Source organism: Aspergillus vadensis, assembly GCF_003184925.1.
Source record: "Aspergillus vadensis CBS 113365 unplaced genomic scaffold BO88scaffold_5, whole genome shotgun sequence".
NCBI lineage: Eukaryota > Fungi > Ascomycota > Eurotiomycetes > Eurotiales > Aspergillaceae > Aspergillus > Aspergillus vadensis.
In genome coordinates this window covers 657,454-683,036 of record NW_020292043.1, presented here as the reverse complement: position 1 = coordinate 683,036, position 25,583 = coordinate 657,454, and the positions used below count along the sequence as shown (strand labels likewise).

Below are 25,583 nucleotides of genomic sequence, written 5' to 3'. Positions count from 1 at the left end.
CCCACCCCACACACCTCCCTCTCTCTAATCAATCACAGAATCCCAAATTATACTAGACCCCCTCTATTTCTTCACATTACCCTTAGTATCCTTCTTCTTATCCTTCTTTCCTCCCGCCAACAACTCCAAATGTCCCGCCTTCTCTGCAAGATTCTTCTCCGTCCGGGCCACCAATCCCGCCGTGAGTTTCTACACATACATAACCCCAATGATTAGCATTACTGAACCACAAATACTAACCACCAAGACAATAACCGGAGGAGAAAGAAAATACCTTAGTCAACTTCTGCTGCTTAACCAACGTCGTCTTCTTAGGTGCGATTTGTCTCGGTCCGCGCTTGGGGCCCAGGGCTGAGGGACTGCACAAGATTCCAAGATGATTAGCTGGGTTGTTCTTCTAGCCCCGTATGTGGTAATAAATGATCCATCAAGATCCCCAACATATCCCAATCATAGATAGACAATTGGATGAATGGGATGTAGGTAGATAGGTATCAACGTACCGCTTCACAAGATTCCCACTGTTGCCCGCGGGCTTCTTCTTGAGGGATCCTTGGACCATGGTTGCGATTTTATATTAAAGTTCTTTTCTTTTCCTTGGTATAAAGGTGAATAGGAGAGTAGGTAGCTGCCTGCAGCGATGGGTGTGTATGTATGTATGATGGTTGTAAGGTGTGGTCGCAGTCGGGTCGGAGAAAAGAAAATTGCTTATCGGGGAGGCGGGCGGAGTTGTGGTTGCTGGGGGGGTTTGGTTGCTTATCGATATATCACGTGACTAGATCTAGCTTACTACTACGGGATGGAGGGAGTGCATAGTTGATAGTTAAGTAAGCTAAACTTTGGGGATAAAATTCTAAGTGTATAAATATAAATAAAGGCATATTTCATTTTGGAGACACGACTATGTATGTGTAATAAGGGAGCTAGCTAACTATGTGATAGTGTTATGATCTGCATGTGCATGTTGGATTGTTGGATCTTTTTTGTCATCTGTTGGTATGAGAAAGGGGGGCGCGCATGGGATGGGGTCGGATTCTTTGCCAGTTTCAGTTTGAGATGTGGTGCGGTGTAATCCGTTGGTATGGCATACATACGTAACAAAGAATTAATAGGGCGGAGATTTAGATTAGCTAGGTTGAAGATGAAGGGATGGAAGGGAAATTGGCATCTTAGATTATCTGTCAATGATAGGATCGATGGGGTCCCATTTAGATGAAACATTAGTGGGAGATCATTTACTGTGTAGACTATCTATCCCAAGTTTCTATGTGGAAAGCCTTCTAAGGCTGATTTACGATATACTATCAACTGTTCTTGGATGCAGCTCTGGTATAATACAATGCTCTTATTATTACCCTTGCTCATTAACTATGGGGGTATATTGTCATAAGTAAAGAGTCGACGAATCGAATCGAATCGCTGCAAACGTAAATACTCTCAACAACTCTCTCTCGCGCTCTTGCGCGTTCTTGTACATACAACTGTCTCAGCTAGGTACATCCTCCATCACTTTACAAATTCCTTAAGAATGCTGGATTGCTGCTCCGCTTAGAAAGCAAGGACGGCAGCGACACCGACGGCGACGGCGCCGAGGCTGATGGCGTTGCGGTCAGCAGCACCGGTGAAGACGGGGGAGACGGAAGAGCTGCTGGCAGCAGGGGTGCCGGAGGGAGTGGCAGAGCCGCGGATGAGGCTGGCAGAGCCGGAGGCAGTGGGAGCAACGACGAAGCTGGAGGGCTTGTTGCCACCGACCACAGGGACGGAGGTGAAAGTGGGCTTGACGTCGGCAGTGGCGGTGGCAGTCTCAGGGCAGATAGTGCTGGTGATCTTGCTGATGATGACGCTGGTCTCGGAAGCATCAGAGCTCACAGCAGCGGCGGCAGTGGTGCTAGTAGCAGCGGCAACAGAGGAAGAAGAAGAGTAGTAAGGGTTGGAGATGCCGAACTGAACGGAGTACTGGTACTGGCCAGTGCCCTCGACGACGAGAAGGATACCGTAGTGGGTGGTGTCAGGCTCAAGGGTGGTGCTGGGAGTCCAAGAGTAACTGCCAGAGTTGCTGATGTCTTCGACAATAGTCTCGAGAGGGACAACGTTGGTGCTGGGGCCGCGGAGAAGGACCAGAGACACGCTACCCGAGGTAGTAGGGTCCCAGGTGATCTCAAAGGGCTTGCCAGCAGGAACAATCTGGTTCAGCTCGGGAGTGAGGATGGCATTGCCGGTGGGGCTCTGAGAGTAGTCGGGCTGAGTGTAGGCAGAGGCCAGGGCCGCAAGGGCAGAGACGAGGGCAGTGGTGAAGAAACGCATTTTTTCGATTTCACTTTCGTGTCTTGCGTGTGATGTAAAGAATGATAGTAGGTAGGGATATTGGAGTGTAATTCAAAGAGTGACTAGAAGTAAAACTTCGTGTATGTAGTGCAAAGGAGTGACTACCGTGGGAGAGGGCGAAAATGCGAGGGACGTCAAATCGTGAGAAGGGAAGGAGAGAAAGAGAAGGAGGAGGAGGGGGGAAGAAACATTCAAGTATATGAATGATGGGGATGTGACAGGCGTAGGACAAGTCCCTTCAGAGCCCCCCCTCTCAATTCCCCCCTATGGAGGGGATGACATTCACTACTACCTACCAGGCTCCAAGCCCAACATCGCCAAATCTGCGGCTCATTTCCCGGTGGGTCAAAGGAAATTATCCTTTCAAATTGCTGATTGGGAACTTGCTCAGGAACAGCGTTCAAGACTACTGCTAGTGACCTACTATTGCATGGTTAGTCTAAGAGATGTCTGGTAAACTTTGAGAACGGTGGAATGTATGGGGCCTACCCTTCCTCGTCTAAACCTTGCGAAATGAATAGGCGATGTCACCTCAAGCCAGTATGACTCTCTGACTGGCTTACACGGCGGGTTAGTCCGCTGTTAGTCCGCTTGGATCGCTCCCCTCCATCGTGGATACGCTCAAAGATACTCGGAGGCGTGGGCCACTCAGAAATTGGGATAAATTGAGACCGCAGATACGAGGGATGAGCGGGGGTTCATCTGCCAGGGCGCTAACAGCCTAGCAATTTTAGGAGAGACATCGAATCAAGGCTCTGAGCGTGGGAGCCTAAGAGTAGTGGAAGAAGGTATTTACTGAATGCTACCTGTGGGTAACAGTATATATCCGCCTAAAACTAGGCTTGTTATTAGTACGGAGTAGATCAAACTAATGCCAACGGTACCAAAATCCAGAGCGTAAAAGTAAGAGAACTAGCCACGAAATCGGCAAAATGGTACCATTTGACTCAGAAGAGGGTCTCAGCTCTAAGCCGGCGAAGCCGTGGGACATGTGAAACAATCATAACCTTATGTCAGACCAAGCCAGGAACAACGGAGGAACGCCGAGAACGGAGAAGGGAGGAGGATGTTGTGATGGCTAGCAGCAGCAGTCCGGAGTAACGACTGGAAGGGAAAAACAGTAGAAAGAGAAGTTTGTTGGTGGAACTTGGCCCGCAAGGGATTCGCGCAAAACAAACAAACACCACCACCACACACCATCATTACCTCCTTTCCTTGTCTGCTCGTCCCTCTCCTTCCAGCTTTGTTTCACTTCCAGAAGCTCGAGCGTTTTTTTCTCTCACACATCTCACATTTCTGGCAAATAACATCCGGAGACTTTTCCATTCTCAATGACATAGCCCGCAGAGCAAATTACCTGGGAAATTACCTTCATGTAAAATTTTACGATGGATGGATCAGTGCCCCTCATAAAATGGTGCTTGATTGGCTTCGCCTCCCGGAGCCTTGCCAGCTTCTTCCGGTCAGTTCTGGTCTGGCACAAATGAGACATAGACACGCCACGAGGCCGAAGCGTTAATCACCAGAGTGGCCAGGCACAGAGTTTAATTACCACTTCCGAATATTGGGACCAGAGGCACCCAATCCATCTCGTGTCCTCTCCATAATGTCCAAAGGCACCAAGGAACCTGTCCGGTGTCCCCACCCCCGTGTAATCGGATAGTCGCCTAAACTGCTACGGAGAAACACAAAAAAGTCATGTTACTACTACTACCCACCTATTTCCTCCCTTTTTTCCCTCCCGCTGGCTGCAGATCAACAGAATATCAAGGGGGCTCGGAACGAGACATTCATTCTGCAAACTGACCGTTCTACATTCAAGTCCCGCAAGAGCTGTGATCAACGTCCTCAATGAAGTCATCCATGGCTATGTTGGGTGAAGATTCTCCGGTTCCTGTCGCTCATTCCTCTTCCTGACTGGGTTAGTGGACCCTCGTTCCGACTGCCAATGCCACTAACAAGGCACGATAACTGATAACATGCCTTCGTTTCGGTCTTCCGTACCAAGGGAAAATGAAATTGACCCGTCATACTGCGAACCTTCAAGGGACAAGCACTCCCGCAAGTATGTACCTTGCAGATCAACCAAACAAAACCAACGGGATGGCTTTCATGAGCACGCCTGCCTGTGATCTTCGCGTTGGCAAGCTATCTCCGCTCGAGGCCAAATTCCGCTGCTCACACAGCATGTAGTCGTATCGCTTACCACGTGTGGGTGAGTGCAGGAATTTACCAAGTGGCGTCGGAGACTAGTTCAAATGTCTCGGACGCCGATACCTGACCTGCAGTCTGACTGCTCATGATCCATCTGCTGTGGATATCATAGGTGGCGGAAGCTTTCTAGTTTAGTTCACGCGATCACCAAAGACTGTCGGTGAAATTGTGACCAATTGCATCCCGGATTGGACTTATCCGAAGATGTGCATTGGTCTACACAATCCTCCGTGCACTTGCAGTCGTGCACAGTATACAACTTCCGGCGCTTGACAAAGCCTCCCAGGATACACGCTCTATTTACAGTAACAGTCGGTCACTTCCTGGTCCGCCACCCATCAGCGAGCAGTGATAAACTACTGGTCCAGACTTGAGAAAGGCTTGGATGCAACCGGGAGTGGCTCTTCCCGGTATCGCTAAATAAATTAAAAAAACGAAAAGCCAAATAAGATGATGTGCTTCGTATTGCTGGGCCCTACTGAACCCTGCATCGAGCGGGTATTTTGATCAAGGGTCCAGTCCAGTCCCCTTCGCTGTAATAATGCCAGCCATGGACCCAATATCGAACTATTGGCATCGGTCTAATCCATGTGGCCTCCCATTCGTCCTCCTAGTGGACGACACCTTCCCAAAGGCTTCCAATTACAAGCTCGACCATGGATCGTTGAGCGCTAGTCGGTGCAGTCCGCGCGCTCTCCTTATTCTACCCAAGTAATCGTCTTGGTTTGCAGCCACTCGTCGTAACCGGAGGTTCCTCCGAAGCGACCGTATCCGCTGCTCTTCCAGCCGCCATGGGGAAGAACAGGTTCGTCGTGCACGGTCAGAGAATTGATGTGTACAGCTCTATTCATAGTCGAAAGGGGTCAGCAGATGACACTTTCGGATCAGACGGAGAGCGATCTCGACCAACATAACTTACCCTGCTTCAATCTGCTTGGCAACCCTGAGGCCACGGAACAGGTTACCCGTAAATACTGCCGAAGTAAGGCCGTACTCCGTGTCATTGGCCAGTGTTACAGCGTCTTCCTCGCTGTCAACGACAATGAGGGATACAGTCGGGCCAAATGACTCCGTGAAGTACATGTCCATGTTCTTGGCCACATCGCCAACGACCACAGGTCGCATGCTGCTGTTGTTCAAGTCAATGGCCCCGGTGTCGCCATAGACGAGGTTGGCGCCTTTGGCAAGTGCATCCTCTACCAGCTCCTTGTTCTTCTTGACTGCAGCAGGGGCAACGAGGACCAATGCCGGCCCGTGCTTGCCAAATACTTTCTCCACCGCCTCCGCCATCATTTGCTTGAACCTGTCTGCAATAGACCGCTGTACTATAACGCGTTCCGTCGACATGCAGATTTGTCCGGACTATGTTCGAATCAGCAAGTAATTCCAGGCTAAACTGTCCAACGTCAAAGCTCTTACATGCATAAAGGATCCCAGTGCACAGCACATGGCGGCCTTTTCCAGGTTGGCATCGTCCAAGACGATGGCCGAGGCTTTGCCTCCCAGTTCGAGGAGTACCGGCTTCGTATATTTGCCGGCAGTGGACGCGATGATTGAGCCCACCGTGGTGCTACCGGTGAAGTTGATCTTGCGCACAGCCGGGTGAGCGATGAGGGCGTTCGTGACAGCCGCTGCATCCGAGGGACGGTGGTAAAGGACATTCAGACATCCCGCAGGAAGTCCAGCTTCGCGATAGATATCTCCGATTGCCCAAAAACATTTGGGGGACAGCTCTGATCCCTTCAAAATCGTCGTATTACCTGCGGCGAGGGGTAGAGCGACTGCACGGGTTCCAAGGATGTAGGGAGCATTCCTACCGAGGTGATGATGTTAGCAACCATGAGTCTGACGCGGAGCTAATGCCTCGTCGAGATGGGAATCGGTAATATACCAAGGCGCTATTCCCAATACTACGCCATATGGCTGCTTGATAACCATTGCGCACTCTCCATCTTCCGAAACGGACGGCACTGTACCCTCGATAGACGGGATTCGCGCCGCGAAGTCCTTCAAGAACCCGACTCCCAGCATGAATGTTTTCTCCACAAACATACGTCCCGCACCTGTCTCCTCCATCTGATACCGAATCAATTCTTCTTTCCGGGAGAGCATAATGTCCGCGGCCCTAATGAGGATATCCCTGCGTTCGTACGGCTTGGTCTTGCTCCATCCGGGGAAGGCGGCTTTCGCGGCCGCGACAGCACGGTTGGCATCATCGACTGTTGCTCCGGCGCAACGATCAATCACCTCACCCGTCGCGGGGCTCGTGACGTCGAATATCGTCTCGGTCACAGAAGACTCGTTGTTGATCAGAAGCGGGATAACCGCGGTATTTCCGTTGGGGTTTTTGGCAATCATGGCTTCTTCGAAGATTTATTGGATCTAGAAGGGTTTGGTCTATATGGCATTAGATTTAGAAAGGAAGAGAGAGAGGGAGAGAGAGAGAGAGAGAGAGAGGGAAGAGGGTGAGATGAACAGATAGATAGAGAAGTGGAGAGACGAAGATGAGCAAGAGGGTATGGGGTTAAGTTGAACCAACAAGTCAGAGCAAAAAAAGAATGAGGGGAAAGGGTCAAACAGACGGGGTCAAAGACTAACTAATGGCGCGATAATGGAACAGCGCGAGACCCCAATAATCTAGTTAGTCGCAAACACTGGTCTTGCTTGCATCTGCAGCCACAGAAGTGAGGGGGCAATTTTCGGGACTTTTCCCGACGTGATGGAGCCGAAAGATTGTCAATGATATTGCCCTTCCGGCGCATGGTTTGGAGGGCCCTCATCTGTGACTACGGAAGCTTCTGCATGTCTGCATACTAATTGGCAGGCAGATGTGCGCGTCTGTTGGAAAATGTCATCATGACTCGGATGTTGAGTGGGGGAGACTTCCCGATGGCACACATTGAGTGGATAGTTCCCCTGGATCATCTCCCAAGGTTGAAGCCGCGACTCACAACTTCAGCACCAGTGACTTGACCATGCGTGCCGACTGCGGAATTCCTCCTTTTTCCTGCACTTCCCCCCCACCCGGAGATAAGGTTGACGGTTGTAACGCTTTAGCCCCCTGTCAGCGCCGCCTCGGCTGTCACCCTCACTAGTACTTGCAGCTGGACAACCCACATAATTGGGGTGCTACTTCAAACATCGTTGTTGTAACTAAGAGTTTCAATGTCCTCTCACCCAAAGGAAGATCGCGATAGGATCCTGCAGGTCCATCCTCTCTTCCCCTTGCTGCGAATGTGGGAGACACCAGATCGTTTGTCCCAAAGAAGTGGGTGGGCCTTACTTTCAACGGATCCAATGATCGTCAGTTTTTGGCCCCCTAGCGCAGCTGCCGCAACAGAAATTTGTCTGCTTATTGGTAGACACGGCTCGTGGCCTCCACTCCGGCAGATGCCTCAACTCGGGGTCGGTTGGGATCCAAACCAAAGTGACGCGATGGTCTACTTGGTAGCAAGTTGCTGACAAAAAGCAGTCGGGGACCTCTGTGCGCAGTCTCAAATGGACTCCGATCATATTCTAGGCTGCCGAGGTAGGAAGGGAGCGTCCATTACCTTCTGACTGATACACTTTGTTCTGTTTTGTTATAGACACCCCTAGAGAGGTAAGGAGAGGCATAGCCTCGACACCGAGTATGGACGTGCAACGGATAGATCTGTCCGAGAACTGCAGGAGAAGTGATGTCACAATATCTAAATCTGGATATCTTTAATTACTATATCGCCTGTGTGAACCCCAACACCATCCATGCATGCTCCAAGATACGAACGACTTCTTTGGAAACGACAAAACCAGGAAGAAAACAATATACCCGGAACACATATGCCTGACGCCCGCTATGCTCTTTAAACTTGTATACCATCCGTGACGTTCTATTACCATCCAGGCAACCGACTGGCTCAATTAGACCCGGCCCAAATCTTGGTTTCCGACGCCGGCTTCGCCATATCTGCGAAGGGGCATGCCGGGGTTGAAGTAGGGACCGTGCCACTGTGAATGCTTGAGCGGTCATCCTCACTCGAGCTTGCGGAGGTGCTGCTGTTATCGCCCAGGATCTTCTTGTCACCCAGGTACCCTTCTTTGTCGTCAACCATAATCTCCGACATCTCATCGGCATACTCCTCGCCATCTCTGATTCTCCACTTGGCGAAGAGGTCGTTCTGGATCCAGATGATCTTGCTGATAGCGCGAACCAGGGCGGTCTTGCGAGGGAGGGACAGGTGAGGATGTGACATGAGGGCTTCGGTGAAGATATCTTGAATAAATCCGAGGCAAGCGCCGATATGGATGTATTCGATGTTAAGCGAGTACAGACGTTCCTGGGCAGTGTGCATCATTCTATGACCGTTAGTGTCACATGATACTTTGTATACGCTGACCAGCTAAGAGATAGGAAGACATACCCAACTTTGTTCAAGTACCGCCAGAATTCCATCTGGGAAGGGTCGGAACACAGCTTAATCAAGTACCAACGCAAAAACATCTTGCGACGTTGGATCTGGGGGCTTTCTTCTGTGAAGAACTCCTCAACGGGTGTATCGTCGGCGGTATCTCTCGTGTGGAAGGCACGAGCGGTGATGTCGGACTCGAGAAGTTTCTTATAGACGATGTTGACCACGGCAGGGATCAGGGCCTTGATATACTTGGAGCCTGCCACCAATGCCTCGACGTCACCTACATCGATGCGGTTAGTCAATGATTGGAAGCAACGAGGCTGCAAGTGGACGAACCTGAATTGAAGTCTAGAAAGTCTCGCAGGTAAGTGATGCGCGCCTCTAGGCGGGTGTACAGGGCTTTGCGGTCGACATGCTTCATTGGTCGATTCGGCTCGAGAGTGTATTCCATTTTGGGATCCTTGGCTTTGCAGGAGGGGTGTATGAGTGGATATTCGAGGAACAGATAAGAAAAAAGATGGCTCGGTTAGATCGAGAGGGGCAGTTGATTTCTTTTCACGAACCCCTGGGGTCAAATCGAAGCTTGGAAGGTCGAAGATGGAAAAATGGGAGGACTGGCATTTTGTGGGAGGCATGGAGACATCATGAGATTATATAGGGTTGGCTAAGATGCATGGCCACTGGACTGGATATCAAATGGGAGACCCAACGCATGGATGTTAGTCAAGCAAGTCCGACATCCGACCCTCCTCCACGCGGGAAGGGGGGGAGAAGAGCGGACCCATCGTGATGGTGGGCACAAGGGAAAAAAGCAAGACAACGGGGTTTCAGGCTAGGAGAGGAAAGAGACCCAAGTTCCAACATCAGCCCAGACAGCGCGCAACGGCCACGGGGGATCCCGAACCTTGGCGATATTATTCCCTGCCATCAGTATCTGGTGCCTGCCTTGAGGAGTCTTGGTGGTCTGATGCGGCCTTTAAACCGACTTAGTTCAGCTGATGCTGATGGATTTTATTTTTATTCTTATTTTAATCTTTTTAGTTTGTTCACCCTAACATGTTTACACAGTGTCTATGAGATTATACCACCTTCGGCTTCAATACTTTGGTTACAACCTGCTGTTTTGGCCGGGACAGAGACAAGAAAAGGCCGCTCGACCGGCGGAGTCGGGCCAGACTCTTCATGACAGTCTGGAGCCGTGGGGCAATTCGACGCAGCTGATTGACAGCCTACAAATTTTCTCAGTAACCACGACACCAAGGAGAAACAGAAAAAAGCAAAAATGAATCAATAAAAAAAAAAGTATGATGAACAAGAGGGTCGTCTAATTCAAGGCTCCAGAAAATTGACTTTGGAGAGAAGATGCTACTAGTGCAAAGGAAGCTGCCGAATGACACGCCCGTCCAAAGGTCGATGGCACAACCCAGTGAGGGTCCGCTAATTGATGGACAGCTAATCGGAATGGCTGCAAATAATCTCGATGCTTCCCTGTAAGGGCGCTTAGGCGGGAAGAAGAGAGGAAGAAGGGGCAACGCCTCAGAACATCGGGAACAAAGCCCTCTCAGTCGTCATCTGGGCTCCAACCCTTTCTCCGCCGGGCTCAAAACGAGTCGGAGCCGATGCGCGACCGAGTCTAAACTTGGAGCGTGGTGAATTTTCTCATATTTACTACTAACTACGGAGTACCTGCGGAGTACTACGAACTTTCATCTTTGCTCGTGACCCCTGTCCCTGCTCCGTTTTCATGGAATGTCTAGATAGATGAGCGAGTCTGTGGTCAACCGATGCATCAATTTGATTAACCAGAACTCTGTCTCTCCTTGCGACCAAAGTCAGATATATTGCCCCGTATATTAATGTGAGGTATCTCTCTCTTCGGTCCAGCCCAGAAAGTGTCGAGGATGTGATCTGTCGGGACGGGTGACTAAGCTCGTATCCGATTGGCTGGGCTGCAGGTGATCGCGTCGAACCGGGTTCTCCTTAAAACATCAGGCCATATAGACATATTCCATCCAAACTCAACCAAATGAGGCCTTCCGTGGATCACACGACTTTCGGATTGCCCTTCCGTTGTCCCTCCTCACTCTTATTGCAATGGCTGCTTCACTAGAATGCTATCGTCATCGTACATCGTTAGATGAAGTCTGACCCCTCACATCATCGCTGGGCACTTTCGCTTACCCGGCAGTTGAGAAGATCATACAGAGTAGTAGTCAATCTAACAACCTCCTATCTTAGTCTACTTACCTTGCCACCATCTGGCCTGAGACGCTCCACTACAAGCTATGATGTCAACCTGACCAATCACTAGTTCAGCGTGCGTATGGCTCTATTTCCTGCCCCAACGCCGTAATAGTGTCTGCCAGTGCAGGCATTATTTTCTTCCTCCCTTCCTGTGGAGTCGTAATGCTAACGAAAATGGTGCCCCATAGTAGCCGTCCGCGTGGGCAAACCATCTTGGGCAACCAAATCATTCCCAGCTCCACACATTACAAGCTTTCCGGATGGTCTTTTCCTTGCAGACCGTGGGTAGTCATATTACTCACATCCATTCGCTTGAATACAACTTCCTTGAATGGCTACAGGGCCGTGGGCAACATACGAAGGAGGAGGTTCCCGTGTGTTCGAGGCCAGCTTCACAGACTTTCGGTCCGCTGCGGTCCAGTGCCGTTGAAACGAATGGGCCGGTCCACCCGCCAATGGATACCTGCTACACAATGCGATACGCTGGTCAATGGTTATACCCGGCAAATGGATTCCACTGACGGGTATTGTTTCCCCTTGGGAGTGGAATGGCCAATTTGGAGTAAAATCCCATCACATTCGCGCCGACTCGGCCGGGCAAAAATGCCTGATGTCCGAATATGGTTATCTGACCCCTAGCCCACTAGCCGCTACGCATCAGTACATTGAATGCTGATTGCTTCCGAGATGCAGGCGGTCGCCAAGAACCGTGTGGTAGTCCCTACCGTTAACTGCCCATCTTAAGTAAAGATCCATGGTCTCTATTCGCTGATCAGCAACAGTTCCGTTCACTAGATCTTAACAGAGATCTCAACAAAGAACGTCGGACTCTTTTCCATTTGCCTTCCATTAGGGGTCCGCCTCCAATCACTTCTTGCTCCGTCATCCCATTCCACCTACTGTCCGGGTCCTGGGCTAGGTAAAACGTAGGCGAAATCACGGTTTTGATCTACAGGCACTTATTACAGGAGCGTCGGTACCGGAGAAAACAGTCGCTACTCGCGTGCGCACTGACAGGTATGGTCACCGCTCTTTCTTTTGTTGATACTTGTGACTACAGATGAAGGCGCCGCTGTCGCCACGATCGGCATTTCTGAAACCACCGTCAGGCATGTTTTGACATTGTCTTGATGGTCCGACTGACAGCAGAAGCGGAGTAGCAGTCGTACGTAGGGGACATGTTCCTATGAGTCTCCAATGCGTGGTTCCGAGTTCCGAGAGTTTTGGATCTGAGCTTTTAGTAATAGCATTTACAGTAGTCGAGGTTTAAGTGAGGCAACAGCAAGCAGTCGCAACATCTATCTAAATCGAGAGCGGAAGGGTGGGTAAAGGGTAAAGCGAGACATGAAGCTTCCACCCGAAAGTTCGTGAGAGGTCCTACCACAGCCTCCTCAACCACATGGTCCTTGTGCTCAACCTTGACCTGCGTAGGCAGAAGTCTCATCCGCCGCCCTGTTCGGGAAGCCAGTAAGTAATGTCCATCTGCACATGGCAAAGAAATATTCGCCAACCAAGTTGCCACAAACAAGGCCACACTAGACGGGATGGCGGCGAGGCGGTCCGGATCTTTGAGCCGACTTAGCGTCGGCAGTTGGGTTGTTCACCGTCACTATGCTCAGGGGCAAGGGCGTTTCTCAGATGTGGTGGCTCTCTAGTCCTCCGTTCTCTTCCGTATAACTAGCAGTATTACTTTCTCCATAAGTGGCTCGGCCTGGTCCCCAGCCGCATACGTCAACCGGGCAATTCTCCGCATTAGTACCCGCCCCCTAGCCTCGAAGCAAAAAAGCCGCTTCGAGTTCTTTATCCGAGTCCAATGAAGTTGACTCGAGCTCATGATTCGTCCAGGAGGCCTGTTAAACAGGCTTCTAGATGAATCAGGACTGGATTCCACCATTTAGTATAGAAGTGGGCATCAGGTCGTGGGGGGTCCTCGTTCCCCTGAAATACAATCACATTTCCCATATTGATTCGATTGGTGGTAAGAGTATGAGATGGAGAAACCACCCCTAATCATTCAGGTGTTCGTCCACTTCAAGACACTATCGACCGTTGGAATCCACAGCGGCTGAGGTATGGAGACCGGAGGAATATTTAACTAAGGGAAAGCTGTTAGTCATTTAATTGTTGTTGCCTGACGCGAACTCCTGGGGCGTGCCTGGGAAGGAGGTTGAAGTAAGTTCCTTGGCAGGGTGGTAAGCCGGTCACTCGTTTGAACTCCTGATCCCGTACCATGGTCCAATTGGGGAGATCTATGCGTCGTAATGATGAAGACGCAACTTGTCTTGGATTCCAGATTCAACTTGGATGCGCGGGGAGCAAAGTTCCAGCTTGGAAGGGGGCCACGTGATGGGGTGTCACCGGATCCGTCCCCGCCATGTTCTAGTTCTTCTACTTGCTCTTGGGCTTTTAACCTTTTCTTCCTCATTCCTTTCCTTCGATACTTACTTTCCTCGTCTTGGCTCGGCGCTATCCTCTGGTAATTGCCTTCCGGATCTGTATCGTCTTCCTTTGAATGCCCGCCGGATCGAGCATCACACAATGACTTGCCACGTTGCTCGCGCGGAGATGTTACCCACCCCCAGAGTAGTACGCAACAATAGGCATCGAACAGCCCCATGCGGATGAAGAGGACGGTGGCTGCTCATGACGATGATACCGCAGGTCATGCGCACTGCATAGCAGTTGCATTGACCCCTGGCTACATGTAAGGCTACTGCAGTTATTAGCTGGGTTATTGGTGAACATGTTACACCGCGGCAGAGTCTCTCTACCTTGCCTCCCTTGGCCTATAGTGGCTGTAAATGCCCAAAACGATGCAAATGCCGCATCTGTGCCTTGAGAATGAGTCTTGGCTGGGCCGTACCTTCCTCAACCATGCGAATTGAGTGGTAGAGTCCTTCCATCTAAACCATAGATGGGAAAGGACCTAGCAAATCTTGACTGCGAGTGTCCGGCTCACTCTTATATCACCAGTGCTCGGTTTCTCTCCTCCTTTCCACTGTTTATATTCTTCAAATTCATTGCCCTGTCAGAGTGACTTCACTGCGCCTTAAGTCCACGTATCCTGTATTTCCATGCAGCCGGCCTGAATCGATATCTAGCACATCAATAAGTCTTACTTCAGGGCTAGGTCTAAACAGCTTTTCTGTTGTCATTGCGATGCTGTAACGTTGTCGACGACACAGGAAAGTAGAGACAACCTGTTCTCCACATTTTCTCTTGTGGATCATTCTCCCCTAACCTTATCTACTATCCTTACGAGCACCGCTTTGTCGTGCGTCTGCTTTCGGTGGGTCCCAATTCACGATCAAGTGCGGAGGTCGTGGTTGACTTGGAGATCGGTATCTGCAAACAGACCAGTTGATATTAAGATTTCTGCAGATCACTTGGCGATCCAGATCTAGGAGACGGCTTGTTGTTTGCTTGCGGTCGATTGACAGCCAGCGTATTCAGCCTCCGTTTACTTAAACCAGGCAAAATCCATCTTATCCGGTGCTGGCTTCCCAGAGACGGCAATATTCCATCCCAGCCTTCTGATATTTTTTTTTCGCTGATTCTTCTACGGAACCGTGTTTTCAATATGTTTGTGGAAGGTGTAAAGAAGGCGCTTTTGGCGTTGTCTCTTTTGGCTGCTAGTGCACAAGCTGTGCCACGAGTGTGAGTTGTGCCGGATACATCAAGATTATCCCTTCTGTTTGTGGTCGTTGACTTACTGTTGAGTATAGGCGCCGGCAAAGCAACGCAAGCTCTTTCGATTACAAGAGTCAGATAGTCCGCGGTGTCAATCTAGGTGGCTGGCTGGTGACCGAGCCATGGATTACACCTTCACTTTATGACAGTACGGGGGGTGGTGCGGTAGATGAATGGACGCTGTGTCAGACGCTGGGTCAGGACGAAGCTAAGGCCAAATTGTCGTCTCACTGGAGCTCGTTCGTCACGCAAAGTGACTTTGACCGTATGGCTCAGGCAGGACTGAACCATGTCCGCATTCCCATTGGATACTGGGCCGTTGCTCCTCTTGATGGTGAGCCGTATGTCAGCGGTCAGATCGACTATCTTGACCAGGCGGTCACCTGGGCTAGAGCTGCTGGTCTCAAGGTTGTCGTTGATCTGCATGGTGGTGAGTTATGAGGTTTCATGCGCAATTCGTTTTTGGGTTTCTGACAGAAACATAGCGCCGGGCTCTCAGAATGGTTTTGACAATAGTGGACACCGAGGCCCCATCAATTGGCAGCAAGGGAATACGGTCAACCAGACTATGACCGCATTTGACGCCCTTGCAAGGCGTTACGCTCAGTCCGATACAGTCACAGCGATTGAGGCCATCAACGAACCCAACATTCCTGGTGGGGTAGACGAGGGTGGCCTCAAGAACTACTATTACGGCGCTTTGGCCGATGTCCAGCGTCTCAACCCATCTACTACTTTGTTCATGTCGGACGGCTTTCAGCCTGTAGAGTCCTGGAACGGCTTTATGCAAGGTAGCAATGTTGTCATGGATACGCATCACTACCAGGTTTTTGACACTGGCTTGCTTTCTATGAGCATCGATGACCATGTCAAAACGGCCTGTTCTCTCGCCACACAGCATACGATGCAATCAGATAAGCCCGTCGTCGTGGGTGAATGGACCGGTGCTCTGACTGACTGTGCCAAGTATCTCAACGGCGTTGGTAATGCCGCTCGCTACGATGGCACATACATGTCCACCACTAAGTATGGTGACTGCACAGGCAAGAGCACGGGTTCTGTAGCTGATTTCTCAGCTGAAGAGAAAGCGAACACCCGTCGTTACATTGAGGCTCAGTTGGAGGCTTACGAGATGAAGAGCGGATGGCTCTTCTGGACCTGGAAGACCGAGGGTGCCCCAGGATGGGACATGCAAGACCTTCTGGCTAACCAACTCTTCCCTACCTCGCCTACTGATAGACAATACCCCCACCAGTGCTCTTAAACACCAACTTGGTGTTTGAACGTTTGGTTATCACCTCTCAAGATATCCTTGGTCATTCTTTCATATTCGTCGTGATTCATAATTGGGGCTTAACCCGTCTGGTACTGATGTTTATCGAGTCTTGCATTCCTTATTATCATTACCTTTTCCTCCACACTACTTAGTAAAGTCAGACTCGCATGGTAATTTCATTGCTCAGCTCTAAAGTCAGAGCTACTATCTATGTAAGGGGTATTCAACTATGTAGAGTATGCTATCCCATAAAGATGCAAGTTACTGTCCAGTAGACGATATGACACACCGGCGAACACAAATGTCAAGTCACCAATCTCTCCCTTCCATCCCTTCCTACCATCCACAAACCTCAACGAATTTCCAGATCTACAACAACCCCAAAGCCCCAAACGACGCAACCACCTCCCGATCAACATTAAGCAACCACTCCTCCTGGAACCTCTGCTCACCACCACACCCGACAATCAACGAATGCAATCTCTCCCGAATAAAGTCCCTAATATTGACCTTATGCAGCACATCCTCATTATCCCATTCCCGTCGGCGCACATTCTCCGGCGGCTCATGCTCATCCACAGCCCCCGTCTGGGCATTATTCCAGTAGATCAAGTAGTCGCTACCTCCGCGGGGATCATCAGTGTTAGCTCCGCTGCCACCGTCTGCGCCTTCGGCGAGTTCAGTGACGATGTCGGTCCACATGGTAAGATAGGACTGGAGGTTATTGAGCAGATAAGACGGGGGCTGAGAGTCCGGTCCGTTAATGGTAAGGAGTTGAGTGAGGGCCAGAGCGTGGAGTTTCTTCTGGGTGGAGCTGCCGATGTTGTCGTAGTGGAGGAACCATTCTGTGAGGAGCCAGGAGAGGACGGTTTCCTCGGGACTGTTGGTGGCGGCGGAGACGGCGGACGTGAAGATCTTGGGGTAGGCGAGGGCGAGACGTGCCAGGACGGAGAAGTAGTCTGTTTCGACGACGCCGTAGACGGAGGTTTGTTTGCGGTTCGGGCCGGTGGTTTGGCTGGCTTCGTGGGCGGAGTGGAGACCTTCGAGCAGGGCCGGGAGGAAGGAGCTGTCGAGAAGGGAGCGTGTGATGATGCTGTAGGTGGTTTCGCTGCCGTTGTCGACGGTGTTGGCGCCGCGGAGGAGGAGTTCGACGAGGCGGGGGACCACGCCGAGGCGTTGCTTGGTGGTGAGTTTGAGGAGCGTTTCGAAGGAGACGAGAAGGGGGAAGCGGATGCGGTCGCTGAGGATTTCTTGTGGGGCGAGCAGGATGTAGGATTCGGCGATTTGGAGGGCCTGGGGGACGCTATCGGTTGCGGCTTCGAAGATGGGGAAGAGGGCTGGGATCAGCGAGAGGATTTCGGGGGATGCGGGGGCCGGCGTTTGCATTAGGATAGCGGACCAGAGGTCGAGAGCTTCGTCGAGGAGGTAGATGAGGGTTTCCTGAGGTATGGTGGTTAGATGGGTTTGTTGAGGAAGGGGTGGGTGAATAGCTTACAGAGCCTGGTTCCACGGAGTTCTGGATGAGAGGCAGAATCAGGGAGTGGTATCTGACGGATTCCTGCTTGAGGGAGTGAATCAGGGATGAAAGCAACGTTAGAATGGCTTGCTTCATCAGATGCTCTTCGCCGGAACTCTCCCAAAGTGGGGGCAGTAAGGACAAGATTTGGTCCGAGAAGGGTGCGATCTAGTCGGTTGTTAGAGGCGGGGAGAAGGTAGGGTGAGCTTGACACTTACGTGGTCTTCCATCTTCACGACAGCCATACGGACAGTGTCGAGAAGTCCCATCTTGGTCTCTGAAAGTTCGACTTCTTGGACGAGAGACATTAGGTCTTGCAGGATGGCCGGTGCATACGGCAGGAACTCAGTAGGGGAGAACTCGAAGGGATCGAGCACGTTCTTGAGCTGCCGTCCGGCGGTAATGCGGACCACCAGGTCGTTCAACGGATCTTGCTTGCTGAGAAGATGCTGGAAGATCTGGTAGATGGCGTTCCTGTTGAGCTCACTGGACTTTACGGGGACCCATTGGCCCAAGACGATGGCTATACGTCTCCGGAGGACATTGTATCCCTGCTCCTGAATTTGGACTTCGGGCACAAGTGTCGTCTCAAGGAACTTGTTGAAGTCCAGATGTTGCTCCAGACTGGCTGCAGACAGGCCAATGGCGGCGTACAAGGAATCCTTCAACAGGACGTCGTGGTTATCAGGGCCTATTGAGATCGTTAGTGATATGCTTCTGGATTGGCTCGGTGGATATTGCTTACTTGCGAAGTTGTAGAAGACGGTCAAAAGACGCGGAATGAGCAACTCCTTGAAATGGATGACGAGGTCAAGGAAGAGCTTCTCGGAGCACGACCGGATGGAGAATTCCCAGGCCTCGGCAATATCCTCCTCCTTCCTCTCCCATTCTTCAGGGTCTTCCTCCCACTCCTGAAAGTCGTTCTTCCTGAACCGGAAGAACTGGGTGACGAGAAGCTCCATGACGTTGACGACGAAATCATGGGTAAACAGCTGGGCCTTGATGAGTTCCACGGACTGTTTCTTCTCCTCCTTGTCTTGCGGCGTCTGGTACTTGAATGTCTGCGCCGGGTTGAAGGCCATCTTGGAACAAGCCCTGATCAGAAGGAGAGCCCTGAGGCCAGTCTTCTCCATCAGGGACTTTCCCTCTGGCTCACCATCCCCGCCTAATTGACTGTAGTTTTCTCCCAACTTGACTACTAGGGTCCAGTAGGACTGGACAAGCGGTATACTGTCCGGGAGCAACGCGAAAGATGCCGGGCGATCCTTGGCCATTTCGACATGAAGCTTGGAAAGTTGCAACAAGTGTTTCTCGACTGCCCTATGGATTGGCTCCGACATTGTGGCGGGGCCATTGATAAATCCCAAGAATCTACTGAAGTGGGTATGGGTCAGGACCCAGAAGTCACAGACATCCTTATCGCGATTGGGGTGTTCATATCCGGCTATAACGAGACGTCGGATGACCTTGAGAGAGACCAAGCTTTGCTCGATCACCTCTAGCAACGATGCCTCATCAAAGCCCCCTTGTTCCAGGTTAATAGCCCAGTTGTTCACCTTGTCCACGTATATGCTCCCCAACAGATGGAAGATTTCTGGAGAAACAGATTGTAGATTCGCGCGGGTTCTCTGCAGACGGGCCGTTGACAATTCTTTGATGATTTGTAGGAGGATGATAAGGGTCCGGGGCAATTGCAACGGGTTCGCGCCAGGCTGGGTAGACGAGCGGAGGAGGGCAATGAGTGAGGTAATAGCATCCGGCCTAGACATGGTCAATAACAATGCAAGGTAAATTCTCAGCGCGTCCGCACTCACCAGTCCTGAGGGAATTCATAGCGCATGATCTTAGCGATCATCAACGCATTGTGAAGAGCCAGAAGAGGAGCCGGCTCGACTACACCTGCCTGTAAGGCCCTAGTCTTTATGCGTTCTTTTTCTTCCTTCTTGATGGCACTTGAGGAGGTCAGTCTGTTGTTGCACAACGTATCGATCCGAGGGGGGTGAAAACGCGCATACTTTGTCGCAGTCTTTCGCCAATACTTGTCGATGCCGTTCTTCAACTGGATGATGGAGAGGTAGCGAACTTCAGGGGGAACAGAATGGTCCAGAAATACATCCTGCACTGCGTGAGTATAGAGTGGTAGAGAAAAGCACAAGGTGGAGGGAAGCTGAGGTATATACCTGAAGCGAAGTATAGTAACCCTCCTGCTTCTCCCAATTCTGGAGTTGCTGGGTGCCCGATTGCACCTGTTGCTGAGTTGAGCTAGCTGCAAGAACTAGTGCATTGAGAACATTATGCGGGGTCAGCGGGTTGGCCTCCCCAGCCAACTCGACGATTGGGGCCATTGTATGGGAGGTATAAATGTCGGCAGCTTGAAGCTGTCAATGAGGGGGAATGTATCTACTACTACAAAGTAGTAGTTCGGAAGGTGATTGGATCCAAACCGAAGAACGGCCAGAACAGGGCCTCTGACCACTTGATATATAGATGGAACAGAGATTTAGGCTTGGTGCCTCAATCCCGGCTGTCGACACGAAATCGGATCCTTTGACGGGGAAGGGAGCAAAGCAACAATGAAGGCCAAGGCAAGCTTCGCCGCCAGTCATCGGGCTTCACGGATTCTCTCCTTCGGGTTTCCCCGCCGAGGAGGGACCAGCCGGGTCATGGTTGTTCCTTTCCGAAAAACCCTAGGGCCGGACCCTGGCAGCTAGTCCCGATCGGACATGACTACTTAGGGCTGGATTTAGGGGTAGAGCCTGAGGTTTGATGTAACGGGGGTGATGATATCATATCCCAACTGGCCACCTCTTTGAGTTGGATGTCGAGACCAGGTTCCAGCAGTAAGAAATGGGGTTCGACTGGAGACTCCTGCACTACTCGTTACATATCTATGATGTAGGATGATGCAATACTTATAGTGTCCCTGACGACGAAGACATTGAAGATGGCACATATATAGTTCGGTCTATTTGTTGCTGCTTACTCTCTAGCATTCACCATTGAAGAAACTCTATCAAGTCTCTTGTTAAGCACTCGAAAACAAACTCTACTCTCACTACCACAATGAACGACTACGACAAGGTTCGCATCGCTTACGATGCCGAAAAGGACCTCAACTCCTACCAGGCCAAGCAGGGCCTTGGTCCCAAGAGCGATTCCAGTATGTATCTCGTGTAGAGATGACACACCACCCTTTGCGACAACCATGTACTGAACAATTGCAGCCCTTGAGTCTGGAGTGAACGAGATGGTGGACAGGAAGTTCGAGACAGGCATTCGTACTGGCAGAGAAGCAGGCGCTTCCGGCAGCGACCGCAAGCCCATCCCAGAAGAGGAGGGAGGCAGTCGTGATGATCGCGGCCGGTGAGTATTTGTCACCCACACAGGTCATCCATCAAGTATGGGTTGTACTAATATGATTTGGCTTTCCAGACTCGCAAAGGCTGGACAATTCAACGGCCCTGGTGGCCCTGAGGACAAGGTGAAGCTGGAGTCGGAGCGTCGCCCTGGTGATCAAGATACTTTGGGTATCCAGGATTTGAAGCGTGAGGGACTGGCTCCATAAGCACGCTATGTATGATATAATGAAACCCTTATGAGAGATTAAAAGCAACTTGGATTGCCTTGTTTAGCCTTGCTTTTCCAGATTATCAATAGTAGAAATGTCCGAGTTGATCGGGAATGGCGTTTTGGTACCAGGAAGTAGAGCAAAGTTACCTGGGAAATTGTAAGCCACCTCGACAACGGTAGAGCTTTATTGCCCATTTCTCCAGATACATAGCAATAGTTCACGTGAAGTTCCTTGAGACGTGGGTTGTTTCCATGCTATATGTGTAGATGACCTGCTTTCAGAGCCCTGTACGCGTCAACAGCCAAGCTAACTTGGTTACATTTGGCATTGGAGTAAGTTAACTCTACTGCCAGCATGGTTGTGAGGTGCATATAATAATTGATTTGTCGAGCATTCTGAAGTCATTGTGTTAGATACTGCTAGGATGTAAGTGTGCTTTCCTAGTTAACACCATCATGATGATTAGTAATACCCAGACTTCAATCGAGACGCGGCTTTTCATCAACGGCGAGGTAGGGTCGATGTCCTGCAACCTGATGTTTCCGTACTCATTGCAGTTTCAAATAATAGTTTAGATCGTCGTCAGATGACAAAACCTTTCCTGTGATCAATCCCTTTACTCAAGAGCTAGCTGCGGATGGTATGTTAGCAAGGCTATATCAAAGTCCAGTAAAATTTACATACTCTTAGTCCACGAAGCCAATAAAGCCGATGTGAACGATGCAGTTGCAGGAGCGAAAGCCGCATTCGCAGCGTGGAGGGATCTCTCACCAACTCAGAGAGGCAAATATTTCCATAAACTAGCCTCCCTCATCCGTGAGCACGAACAAGAGTTCGCCCGCTTAGAGGCATTGTCTTCCGGGAAGCCAGTGTCCCGATACATCGATGCGAGCGTGGCAGCTGATGCATTCTCCTACTTTGCTGAAGCGGGCTGGACCGTTCAAGGGTCGTCTAGCTGGAACACCCCCGGCCAGCTCAACATAACATCTAAGGAGCCATATGGTGTGGTGGCTGCTATTATACCTTGGAATGTCCCGTTCGCCTTCTTCGGCATCAAGATTGCTCCTGCGTTGGCAGCCGGGAACACCATAGTCTTGAAAAGCAGCGAGAAAGCGCCCCTCACAGTAAGTCAATCTCACAGAATACCCCAAGACCCCTTTCATTCGCAGAACTAACACTTAGTAGTGTGCTTTTGGAGCCAAACTGGTCGCCGAGGCCGGCTTCCCACCGGGTGTGGTTAATGTGCTTTCAGGCTATGGTCCAACCACCGGTGCTATTCTAGCCTCACACATGGAAGTGCGCTGTCTCAGCTTCACAGGCTCAACATTGACGGGTAGAAAGATCCAGTCATATGCTGCTTTGTCCAACATGAAGACAGTGCATGCGGAGTTAGGAGGCAAGACCCCCGCCATTATCTTCCCCGATGCAGATCTTGAATCTGCTGCTGCACAAACTTCCTTTAGTATCCAGATTTTTAGTGGACAGACTTGCAATGCCAACTCACGTATCTACGTGCATGAGTCTGTGGCAGACAAGTTTCTGGGTTTATTTAAAAGCATGTTTGGGGCCGCGGTTCTGGGAAATCCTCTAGACAAGGAGACTACCCTTGGTCCACAGGTCGATCAGGTCCAGTATGAGCGAGTCAAATCATACTTGCTCGCTGGCGAGAAGGAGGGTGACCTGACACTCGGAGGTGATGCCAAGAATGGGTATTTTGTCAAGCCAACGGTGTTCGAAAATGCTCCAGAGGATGCGCAGATTATGAAAGAGGAGATCTTCGGGCCTGTAGTTGTCATCAACATATTCCGGACGGAGGAAGAGGTACTCGCCAAAGCCAATGATAGTGAATACGGCTTGTATGCGGCTGTCTTCACAAGGGATATTGACCGGGCTGTGCGAGTGTCGAAGCTGCTGGAGGCCGGTACTGTGGGTGTGAATTGCACGAGTCCCTGTATGCCGAAAGATATGCCCTTCGGTGGCTTTAAAGGAAGTGGAATGGGCCGTGAGAGCTTTCTGCATAGCATGGATGGTTATCTTGAGACCAAAGCTATCTTGATCCAGGCGGGCTCTTGATAGCTGGTGGATAGACAGCATGTTGTTTACTTCAAATTAGGGTTGGCGTTGCCGTTGCGCGTAACTGGTTGTACTAGCTGCACTAACTCTACTCGAAACAAATTGACTACCTCGATGACATACTGCGCAGTCACATGTTTTGTAAGCATTTACGAACACCGGCTTCTTCTGCAGGAAGTCAAATATTGAGAATATATTGAACGATTTAGTGCCGTTCGGAATTAAAGAAGCTTTGATTTCTCATCTCGTGAGTGTCATTACCATTCATAAAATACATTTAAACCGCTTTTCTCCATGATTCTGTCCCACTTCATATCGCCTATGCCCCAGTTCTATTTGTAAATGCAACTGGCGCTTTACAGTCAAGCCCAAGCTCAAGTGCAGATCGCCGTCACAACAAACTGAGCACCAGTCCCATGACGAGACCGGACAGACCAGTGCTGGGCGACACAAGGGAAATACCGGCGTTGGTGGAAGGACTAGGGGACGAGGAAGAAGAGGTGGAGTTAGAGCTGGAGGTAGCCGACTTCTTGGTCGCTGTGACATTGACGTTGTATCCGGATTTGGTGTCATAAGGGTAGGGGCTGGTGTAGTTGTAGGTAGGTTGAGTGTTGGCGTAGGTCTCCTTCACAATGTCCAGAATGCCATGACCGGCGGAGCAGGTGGCGTTGGTCAAGGGGTTGGGCCAAACAGATGAGTACTTGGAATAAATGCCAGCAGACAACGGACCGGGGTAGGTCTCGTTGACATGCAAGTTGGTGGTGTCAACGTTATAATTGACATAGCCAGTCTTGTTCGCAACAATTTCCAAGATGTTAGCACCGCAGTCCCAGCGTCCAAGAGACGGCAAGCCCCAGTTCGCAGAGAGGGAAGCGATGACAGAGTAATGGGTGTAGAAGGTATCATCCGTGGTACCCTTCAGTTGATCAGGAATGACACCACCCACTAAAACGCTGAAAATCTTGTTGTGCTTAGCGTAAGTCTCGTCCTCGTCAAAAGTCAGAAGAAGCAGAGTGTCATTCATGAAGTAGGAGTTGTTGAGCAAGGGAGTGACCCAGGTGCGCTCCCACTTCGCACCAAATGTGATGTTGGTGTCGTGCGCATCGTTAGTCATGTTAGGAGTAACGAAGCCGTACTGAGGAAGCTTGTGGCTGGCCAAGTCGTCCTCAAAGCTGGTAAAGTTCTTAATCTGGCGCAAACGAGTACTGTTCTCGGCGATGGAGTTGAACAGGACGAGAGGGTTGTGCTTACGCACATAGTCGGGGTCGTAAGTCTTCTGGTTGGAGTAGTTGAATCCCTGGAATCCGGGGTAGGGCTGGTGCTCCTGGTACTCTCCCCAGGAAATTCCTTTGGTGTCGAACAAATCGGCAATGGTCGACACGTTGGCGGGGATCTGAATAAAATCATCGTTGTCCATGCCGAAGGTGTCTCCAGCGGCGGAGGCGCAGTAGTTTGGCTCAGAAGGATGAGTGACGGCGTGGAAATTGGTCCTATGAAGCGTTCAATATCTGCTTCTAGTCTGAGTGGTCACATTTACTGAGCCTAAAACTTACAGTGTGATACCCTGGGAGGCGAGCCACTTCATATTATCGTCGGCGGCCGCATCCGTATAGTCCTGAACGAGATGACAAGTCAGAGAAGAGTACACCCAAACGTGATCCAACGTCTGGCACATACGATGTTCTCAAGCCAAATCTGAAAGAAGCGGTTGAAGGCAAGACCCTGAACGTTCGACACCGGCGAGTACGGCTTGATGGTGGCAGCATCCTTCTCAATTGAAGAGAGGGAAGGCTCCGACACGTTGGTAACCTGGGCATATGCCACGGAGGCCGCCGCCAACAGACAAGCGACAGTAGTCTTCATCGTGAATTGACTTTCTCTGACGGTAGTAAGCTAGTAATCGTCAGGTGAGAAGCAACAGATGGGGAGGCTGATCGGCAGTCAACTACGAGAGAGAAACGAGCGGGTTGCGGCTTCTTATACCGCCAGGGGAGGAAAGATGAGCGGGCGTTGGTACTACAACTAGAATAGCAGGCAGCCAGGTGAGCAGCAGCACGCGAGGCCATGTGCCCTTTCCATGGGCTGACGGCGCAAACGACTCGGTACCCTGGCAGTGAAGGGCGTATCCACCCAGGTACACGAGAACACTTCACCAAGCGACTACAGAGTGAGGGTTGAGAGAAGCACGCGGCCAAGGCGGATGTTCCTATTCGATGACAATCCGCCCTTTCTTGGCTCTGACTGGGAATAACTACTGGATAGTGAATGGCCGTCGGCAGCAGG

The 25,583-nt window shown here is 50.8% G+C and overlaps 10 protein-coding genes across 10 annotated transcripts; 3 read left to right on the top strand and 7 right to left on the bottom strand.

Moving 5' to 3' along the window:
- Window positions 1-63: 63 nt before the first annotated feature.
- Window positions 64-635, bottom strand: BO88DRAFT_486088 (DUF2462 domain-containing protein; the record flags this gene model as incomplete). Its single annotated transcript, XM_025712393.1, has 3 exons — window positions 504-635; window positions 275-359; window positions 64-189 (listed from the first exon to the last, which is right to left on the bottom strand). The coding sequence occupies exons 1-3, from the start codon at window positions 560-562 to the stop codon at window positions 64-66; spliced, it is 270 nt and encodes an 89-aa protein (XP_025565382.1). The 5' UTR covers window positions 563-635.
- A 913-nt stretch (window positions 636-1,548) lies between these two features.
- Window positions 1,549-2,304, bottom strand: BO88DRAFT_412762 (GPI anchored serine-threonine rich protein; the record flags this gene model as incomplete). Its single annotated transcript, XM_025708100.1, has 1 exon — window positions 1,549-2,304. The coding sequence occupies one exon, from the start codon at window positions 2,302-2,304 to the stop codon at window positions 1,549-1,551; it is 756 nt and encodes a 251-aa protein (XP_025565381.1).
- Window positions 2,305-4,775: 2,471 nt separating this feature from the next.
- Window positions 4,776-7,186, bottom strand: BO88DRAFT_235692 (aldehyde dehydrogenase). Its single transcript, XM_025702091.1, has 5 exons — window positions 7,138-7,186; window positions 6,431-6,936; window positions 5,959-6,352; window positions 5,459-5,901; window positions 4,776-5,382 (listed from the first exon to the last, which is right to left on the bottom strand). The coding sequence occupies exons 2-5, from the start codon at window positions 6,895-6,897 to the stop codon at window positions 5,238-5,240; spliced, it is 1,449 nt and encodes a 482-aa protein (XP_025565380.1). The 5' UTR covers window positions 6,898-6,936; window positions 7,138-7,186; the 3' UTR covers window positions 4,776-5,237.
- Window positions 7,187-8,218: 1,032 nt separating this feature from the next.
- Window positions 8,219-9,639, bottom strand: BO88DRAFT_235113 (protoglobin family protein). The gene is made up of 3 exons (XM_025702089.1): window positions 9,267-9,639; window positions 8,940-9,210; window positions 8,219-8,874 (listed from the first exon to the last, which is right to left on the bottom strand). The coding sequence occupies exons 1-3, from the start codon at window positions 9,379-9,381 to the stop codon at window positions 8,436-8,438; spliced, it is 825 nt and encodes a 274-aa protein (XP_025565379.1). The 5' UTR covers window positions 9,382-9,639; the 3' UTR covers window positions 8,219-8,435.
- Window positions 9,640-13,177: 3,538 nt separating this feature from the next.
- Window positions 13,178-14,025, bottom strand: BO88DRAFT_235088 (uncharacterized protein). The gene has a single exon (XM_025702088.1). The coding sequence runs from the start codon at window positions 13,789-13,791 to the stop codon at window positions 13,288-13,290; it is 504 nt and encodes a 167-aa protein (XP_025565378.1). The 5' UTR covers window positions 13,792-14,025; the 3' UTR covers window positions 13,178-13,287.
- Window positions 14,026-14,554: 529 nt separating this feature from the next.
- On the top strand, window positions 14,555-16,307 carry exg1 (glucan 1,3-beta-glucosidase). The gene is made up of 3 exons (XM_025706233.1): window positions 14,555-14,831; window positions 14,900-15,294; window positions 15,350-16,307. Exons 1-3 carry the CDS (start codon window positions 14,755-14,757, stop codon window positions 16,126-16,128), a joined length of 1,251 nt encoding a protein of 416 aa, XP_025565377.1. The 5' UTR covers window positions 14,555-14,754; the 3' UTR covers window positions 16,129-16,307.
- Window positions 16,308-16,318: 11 nt separating this feature from the next.
- Window positions 16,319-20,235, bottom strand: BO88DRAFT_235439 (putative importin 11). The gene is made up of 6 exons (XM_025702090.1): window positions 19,837-20,235; window positions 19,471-19,772; window positions 18,402-19,417; window positions 17,875-18,347; window positions 17,636-17,824; window positions 16,319-17,580 (listed from the first exon to the last, which is right to left on the bottom strand). Exons 1-6 carry the CDS (start codon window positions 19,999-20,001, stop codon window positions 16,510-16,512), a joined length of 3,216 nt encoding a protein of 1,071 aa, XP_025565376.1. The 5' UTR covers window positions 20,002-20,235; the 3' UTR covers window positions 16,319-16,509.
- Window positions 20,236-20,431: 196 nt separating this feature from the next.
- Window positions 20,432-21,221, top strand: BO88DRAFT_486083 (uncharacterized protein; the record flags this gene model as incomplete). Its single annotated transcript, XM_025712392.1, has 3 exons — window positions 20,432-20,816; window positions 20,881-21,019; window positions 21,089-21,221. Exons 1-3 carry the CDS (start codon window positions 20,720-20,722, stop codon window positions 21,219-21,221), a joined length of 369 nt encoding a protein of 122 aa, XP_025565375.1. The 5' UTR covers window positions 20,432-20,719.
- A 464-nt stretch (window positions 21,222-21,685) lies between these two features.
- On the top strand, window positions 21,686-23,341 carry BO88DRAFT_383902 (aldehyde dehydrogenase family protein; the record flags this gene model as incomplete). The annotated part of the gene is made up of 4 exons (XM_025704678.1): window positions 21,686-21,739; window positions 21,798-21,867; window positions 21,918-22,351; window positions 22,413-23,341. 4 exons carry the CDS (start codon window positions 21,686-21,688, stop codon window positions 23,298-23,300), a joined length of 1,446 nt encoding a protein of 481 aa, XP_025565374.1. The 3' UTR covers window positions 23,301-23,341.
- Window positions 23,342-23,553: 212 nt separating this feature from the next.
- On the bottom strand, window positions 23,554-25,163 carry BO88DRAFT_433539 (acid phosphatase PHOa; the record flags this gene model as incomplete). Its single annotated transcript, XM_025709432.1, has 3 exons — window positions 23,554-24,790; window positions 24,854-24,915; window positions 24,978-25,163. 3 exons carry the CDS (start codon window positions 25,161-25,163, stop codon window positions 23,692-23,694), a joined length of 1,347 nt encoding a protein of 448 aa, XP_025565373.1. The 3' UTR covers window positions 23,554-23,691.
- Between the last annotated feature and the right edge of the window lie 420 nt (window positions 25,164-25,583).